The sequence below is a fragment of the Alligator sinensis genome, unplaced genomic scaffold (assembly GCF_000455745.1).
Source record: "Alligator sinensis unplaced genomic scaffold, ASM45574v1 scaffold499_1, whole genome shotgun sequence".
Classification (NCBI taxonomy): Eukaryota; Metazoa; Chordata; order Crocodylia; family Alligatoridae; genus Alligator; species Alligator sinensis.
The window spans coordinates 1,265,739-1,273,094 of record NW_005841864.1 but is presented as its reverse complement, the minus strand read 5'-3'; the positions used below and the strand labels follow the sequence as shown (position 1 = coordinate 1,273,094).

The 7,356-nt window shown below is 38.2% G+C and overlaps 1 protein-coding gene across 1 annotated transcript in view; it reads left to right on the top strand.

Moving 5' to 3' along the window:
- RIMS1 (regulating synaptic membrane exocytosis 1) overlaps positions 1-7,356 on the top strand; it is a 368,530-nt gene that overhangs the window by 140,659 nt on the left and 220,515 nt on the right. Inside the window, exon 8 of the mRNA XM_025216953.1 lies at positions 2,181-2,227. Coding sequence (XP_025072738.1) covers positions 2,181-2,227 — 47 coding nt within the window. The remainder of the gene's footprint in view (positions 1-2,180; positions 2,228-7,356) is intronic.

Genomic DNA, 7,356 nt, shown 5'->3' with positions numbered 1-7,356 from the left:
GCCAGAGCCGACTCGAGTTGAGTTAGAAATTGCTCATACGTTAGGGCAGGCTGGTGAATGGAGAGGCAGACACAACTTATCGGTTGCAAAAACTTTACTCACGCCACTTGCAATCACGACGCAGGTGGTCCGGTCGTCTGAACAACCACACGGGTTGTTCCAGCTGGCGGGGTCCAAGCCAGTCAATCCGTCCGCAATTCAAGCCGGTGGGAAAAGGGTACGTCTGGGATTGTGCTCAGCGACGGGAAGAAAGATCGATAGGTGATCAGTCTATCGATCAGCTAGCCGCAAGTCAGATCTCTTTAGAGGCACTCTGCAGCGTGCTCAAAGTTCTTCAACTTGGGTGGAAGTCGCGCGAAATTTTAAATGGCCAGCGAGCCAATTACTAGCCGCCATGTGTGAATAATTTAGCACTGGCCAATAGTGGGACACAAATTTGCATTCGAATAGCAGGAACTCTTTGCACCGTGCATTTCTGTCCTGCAAAGAAGAAATGCACCCTGCAAAGAAGGCTGCAAATTGGCGGGAACTCTCTTGCACCGAGGTTTCTCTGTGCAGCAAAACCCTCGTTGTGCAAGAGGCTCTCATGTGACAAGAAAATCCCATTGTGCCGAGGCACCAAAAATCATTGGGTTGTGACACACTGTTGCAGAAGAAATTCTAGTTGAATTTTACACCAGAAGGATAAGCACATCAGGGGCACAGATGTACTGGTGTGAGGGAGTCTAGATCGTAAGAATTTAGAGATGGGAAAAAATCAGAGGGGCTATTCGTATGTAACTTCATATAAGCCCATGTAAAATGTACGGTTAGTTGGCCTTGCTTAGCCAAGCAAACAGAAATTAGAAAAATAAAGACTAGGAAATGTTATTTTCTTGCCCCGAGTTTGGAATGAACACATTGCACTTGCACTGCAAAACTAAGCACAAGAGAAATGTACTCCATACTGCAACATAAAATGAAAGCTGAATTGGGTCAATTCCTGGCAATTCTGAAGGGGGTTAGATGGAACAAGATTGAAAAGAAAGCCTATCCTAAAGATGGGCTTTTCAAAGGAGCTTGGGGATTTTAAGGGCACTGACATTCAGCAGCCCAAGGGCCAGAATATAAAACATATTTAGTTTTAGCACAGCATTGCACTATTTTACTTTCTGATGTAGGCACTTACAAGCCTAAGTCACTTGGGCTCAACTTTTAGCTCCAGTTTTTGTAGGTTTGCCGTGAACTTTATAGTAGTTTGCTATAAACATTATATTATAGTTTCTACTACTGACTATATTACATGGGTAGTTAATCTTTTTAATGACTCATTGAAGGACTTTATTCCCATTTCCCTGTTCCAGTTTCATGAATATTTATAGTGTAAGAGTCATTTCTTACTTCTGTAATGCATTTTTGGTGAATGTTAGAACAAATAGTACAGAGCCAAACATTAATATCAATTTTTTATGCTAGAGCAAATCTGATGTCAGTGGAGTTATTCCAGATTTATATTTGTAACTTGTATAACTGAGATCAGATTTGCATTCACTGTGTATAACTAGGTGTGTGTGTGTGTGTGTGTGTGTGTGTGCGCGCGCGCGCGCGCACATGCATGCATGCATGCATGAACAAAGATGTGTTTGCCTCCATATATATTTAGTTATAATATGTTGCATGCTAACCTTTTAGTCTCTGAAGCAATGCATGATTATAGTTGTCTTTGCTTATTTAACATTGCCCATATTATCTCTTTTTTCTCTTTATTATTGTAAGACATTTTCATCAATTTCAATCAGCAAGCTCCTTGAGACGTGTGTATAAAAACTACTAGTGAGTTATACTATCTGTGTTGTTTTGATTTTAATAAAAAACATCAGTAGTTATAGTACTTTTTAACACTGATCATGTTTTCTTGCAAAAATATTGTGGAATATCTAGCCACAGTATTACCATTAAAGTACTCATATTGTTCATTGTTTTTCTTTCATCATTTTGACGAACTGTAGTGTAGTGTTAAAGCTGTTGTGTGTTTAACTATTTGTTAATAGTGGCAAATATGCCGTGTAATAATTTCCCTTCCTTACCCTACACGTTAGAAAAAAATTAACAGATGTCTGGAAAGGGAATGCCAGAAATGTGTAGATAGTTGGTTCTGGTTTTTTTTTTTAATCTAACTATTTTTTATATTTATCTTTTAGTGACATTCCCAGGATCCCTGAGAGCTCCCATCCTCCATTAGAGTCTAGTGAGTACATGGCTTGTTCCTATCTGTGCACATTAAAAATCCCAGTTTGTTGCCTATACCTATTTGTAAACTTAGCAATGATATTAAATTAATAAAAGCAAAAAGAATACAGTAGATAGAATTCAAACATGGGCAAGATTCTTCCATGGTAGCAAAAAAAAAAAAGCCTGGCGTTTTCCATGATTGTCTGGTGTTTCCATATCAGCCCTCTGAGAAAAGGTTGAAGAATGATTATCCTCCATTTACATTTAAGGAAAATACGGTAGAAAAGTTAAAATAGAGAGTTGCAAAGGCTTCAGAAGGTGTTGTGAGTTCTTATTCTTGATTGTCCATCCCATGTTCAGTTTCCTAAACCAGGAATCTAATCTTACCCTGAAATTGGATGTCATAGGATTATAAGAGACCTCAAGGGTCATCTAGTTCAACCTCCTGCACAAACACAATATGCTATTTCTGTAGTATTCAAATAGGTGCCTATCCCATCTCATCTTGAAACCTCCAATGAAGGAATGTCCATAGTTTCCAGGGGCAGCTTGTTCTGTCTTCCTGCTCCTCTGACAGTTACGAAGTAATTTGGGTTTTTTTTCCCCTCTGAGATTTAACCTAAGTCTGTCTACTTGGCTGCAATTTAAAGCCATTACCTCATGTTCTGTCTCCTTCATCAAGGGAGACCAATTTTTCTGTTTCTTCAGAATGGCAGCCTTTCAAGTATTTCAAAACTTATGTCATGTCCACCCTTTTCTTCAAAATAAACCCACCTCGTTTTCCCATCCTTTCCTCATATCCTCATATGGCTTGAATTCCAGGTATTATTTCATCTTGTTTGTTCACCTCTGGCTCCTTTCCTGTTTCTGCACCTCTTCCCTAAAATGCAAAGCCTAAACTCAGCTAGAGTCAACTGGTTCCTAAACCAATGCTGAGTGGTACTTGCACATAATTTCCTATTTTTTACATGCAACATGCCTGGAAGTGAAATACAAAATAAAATTTTATGTTTTGGTGATCGTAGCACATTGCTGGCACCTATTAAGTCTGTGATCCACCAATGCTCCTCACCCCACTCCACACTGATCCTTCTCAGCAACCTTATGCCCTAGTTAATTATCTCTCATTCTGTATTTATGCATTTATAGTTTTTTTCCTGTATCTAGCACTCTACATTTGTCTTTGTTGGATTTTATTTTGCTGTCTAGTGCCCAATTCTCTAATTCAGTAGCATCCTTTTGAGTTCCTGTATTATCCTTCAAAGTGTTTGCAAGTCTTCCCAGTATCACCTGCAAATCTGAACAAGAAGCTCTTTATTCTGGTATCCGGGTCATTAATGAAAATGTTAAACAGCACTAGACTTAGAACAGACCCTGTGAATACTGCCCTGCCCCTGGAACATCCTTCCATTCTGACATTGATCCATTTATACTTACCCTTTGCTTACAGTTATTCAGCCAATTATAGAAATAATTGGGACAAGAGTTCTATCTGTCTCAATGATTCTTCAGTTTGTCAGGTGGGACTATATCAAAAGCCTTACAGAAGTCCCCATGTATTACATCTGTTGTGTTCCCTTCCTCCAAAGTTTTCCTGGCGAACAAGAAAATCAGGTTGGTTTTGAATGACTTGTTCCTAATGACTCTACATTGACTATTAGTGATCACCTTCTTCAGCCATTTATAAACTATTTTAAGATTTGCTCCAGTAATTTCCCAGGTATTGAAGTCAAGATGAACAGTCTAAATTTCCCTGGGTTCTTTTTCTTCTTTTTAAAGATGGTTGCTATTTTAGCCGTGGTTTCTGAAATCTTACTTGACCTCCGTAATTTGGCAACTATTGTAGCTAATGGCTCTGAGATTTCTTCAGTCAGTTTCTTTAGCACCTTGGCATGAATTTAGTCAGGTCCTACACTCAAGACTGTTAAGAGCTTTCTGTTATGCTAGTCATTTATCATGATTTGCATGGGTTTCATTAGCTGTCGGGGTTAGGGGTCAGAGTTTGTTTTAATTGTGAAGACTGAGGCAAAATAGCCATTGAGCAGTTCTGTCATCTTTGCATCTTTTGTTAGTAGAGCTCTGTAACCTACAGTGTCCTTAAGAAAAAAAAGTTATGAAAAAAGTGATTTCTGTTGTATCGTTTATGTGAGTAATAGCAATCTCAGTTGGATAAACTACAGAAGTGTAGTAAAGTACACAGCTGGAATATCTTTTACATTCAATGCTTAGTCTTACTGATGTGTCTCACAATGATTCTATTACTTGGCAATGAAAAAGACGTGTGAACAAGAAGTATTATGTTAGCCAAAAAGTGTACCCTTATCCTCCAAAATTTCTAGTTACATTCTAGGGTTGGATATTAGATGGAAAAAATCTGACCTATGTCTACTTATAACGGACTAAAGGTTACCATATTCTTCTGTAGAGTCCTAATAAATTTGGTTTTGTGAAGATATCAATCTAGGAAAGACTGTGTGGAGAAAAAATCTGTGAGTACAGTGGTTTTCAAACTTTGTAGTTGCAGTAGGGAATATTCTGTTTAATATGTTTGTTACTGGTGTGTCAGTACTGCACGAGAAACCTATATGTCTACTTGTACCGGACTAAAGGTTGCCATAGTCTTCTGTAGAGTCCTAATAAATTTGGTTTTGTGAAGATATCAATCTAGGAAAGACTGTGTGGAGAATAATTCCTTCAGTACAGTGGTTTTCAAACTTTGTAGTTGCAAGGCACATTTGTTAGTCTCAAAGCACCCCTTGGAAAATGCTAGCTGTTCACTTCCACTGATTTTTTTTGACTATGGAAAAGTAATAGTGCTTCTATAGCAAATAATTCAGAAAGACCACTACAGGTCATAGTGTCTTTGACACTATAGTTTCATATTTGAAGTTTCTGGGTTTATCTTGTGAATCGGGTATGTGTTTGTACACCTGATAGTGCTAATATTGTGCCATGGCACCCCATAAAGGAACTCATGGTACTTGAGGGTGCTGCCCCATTACCCTGGTTGGTAATGTCTGATTTAGTATATCTGTTTAGTGCATTATAGTTGTTTATTCACAACTGCACTCCATTGCAATTGCTATAACAAGGAGAAGGAGAAAATTTACACCTATAGATCAAATAGCAGCAAACTTGCTAAGAACTTCTTTGCTTTGTTATCTTTTTCCTTAGGAAAGGTGTACACCATGTTAGGGAGCACTGGCATGAAAACACACACAGCTAACTTGGTTTTTATCTCTACGCACTGACTGCTGAAAAACTGTTATCTAGCTTCTGTCTGAGCAGCTTCGGGTAAAACCTGGATAAAATACAATCCCCCCCCCCAGTATATGGCTTTTTTCAGTATGTGTTGTGAACAATGCGGGAGTGAGTGAGCAGAACACAGTGCACATATATCATATCTCACCATCCACATTCCTTTGAGTCTCCCCTGAGGCTTGCCCATTCCCTAAGTAGAGGATGTTCAGCATTCTCCCATTATGAAAATTATCAGTATAACTACATGGTCCCCCAAATGAGGAATGTACTTTATAAATAATTTTCATATAAAAAGGTGGGGCACCAAAAATGATGTTTTTTATTAAACTTAATTAGTTTAATATACAGCCAAGAGGTTAAATTTGATAAGCTTGTGCATTTGCTCAGGTTTGTTTTATATAGAACTTCATGCTGTTGATTTGTAAATTATTTTAACTTTCACTCTAGCTAGTTGTGGTTTTTGAAGCATCTGAAAAGAAAAAGGACTTGTGAAAGGAGGAAGAGAGGGGTATATTGGTGAGGAGGATTGGGATAGAGAAAGAGGCCAGAATGGAAGGAAGAAGGTTTAGCCTGAAAAACAAATAAAGCAAGCAAAGCAGGGGGATTGAAATTAGGAGAGCCAGTGAAGAAGTCAGTGGTGAAGGAGGCAAAAACAATTAAATCAGTCTGATTAGAAGCAATCTCCCATTAAAGTTCTGGCCTGCATTCTCAGCTGACTTCAGTGCAACTCTGGTGATTTGCACCAGCTGGTAATCTGATCTTTTTGCATGGAGGTGTGTGGAGTTAGAAAAACTGACAGTCCCTTGAGATGCCCAACCAATTGCAATGTATGAGGTGTGTTGTCTTAGGGGTTGTGGTGAGTCTCGTGTGAATGGTGATTTTGAACACCCTGGACCTGTTAATTTTGAGCAAAGAACCAGAAGTCCAGAAGACTACTAAATCCTACTTCTGTGCCAATGTCTCATGCTATTTGAGAGAATTATAGCTATTAATTAACCATAGATGGAGAGAGTGGCTTCACCTGGAAGGGAAGAACATCTGATATTTTATCTTAAAAGAGATGCTAAAACTTAAATATGACTGAGATATTACCTGCATGGAAGCGTGCATTAGCTTTTTAAAAACTGGCTTAAACTAGGGCAAACATATATAATAATCCTGTTTCTGTTTGAGATGCTTACTTTGATTTAGTTCAACCATTTTCATAAATGACTTAAACTAAAATTGAATATGCCTGGTTTTAATTGAAATAGGAGTGCCCTTACTGTCTTTTTCACTGGTACTATTAAATTAGTTTAAAATCATGCTCTAATTTCAATCAATGAAACACTAAAGCATAAACCACCTGGGAACCATTCAAAAACTAAAGCAATTTAGAGTTCACGATCTGCTGTCCATATGTGCATTCCTCTGTGCTGTCCATATGTGCATGCATCTCATGGACTCAAACTCAGATTTTCTTTGTCTTTAATATTACCCATACTGTGCATACAATTGGTGATACACATTTTCCATTCTAAAGTTCCTGTTAATTGCTTTCAGCTTAAGGCAGGGCTTCTGTAGTCTAATTAAGACATCATTTTTGACCTACAGTCTCATTTCAAACCTTATTCATTTTCTTTACTCCTTAGTCTTTAATTTTCCTCGGTTGACATTGCTGCCTTTTTTTTTTTTTTTTTTACTCATTTCTCTGTCTTCCTTCTTTTTCTTTGCAGGGCAGAAGGTGTCTTGGTCTATGCCATGTAGCCTCAAGTCAAGTGAGACTCCATTTTTCTTTCTCTTAGGCCTTTGCTTCATGTTATAGTAAGGATTCTTCTATATCACCTGTTTTCAAATTCTGTCTGTCCTGCAACAGGGACATGAGCTGGAACAGTTGCATTCCTG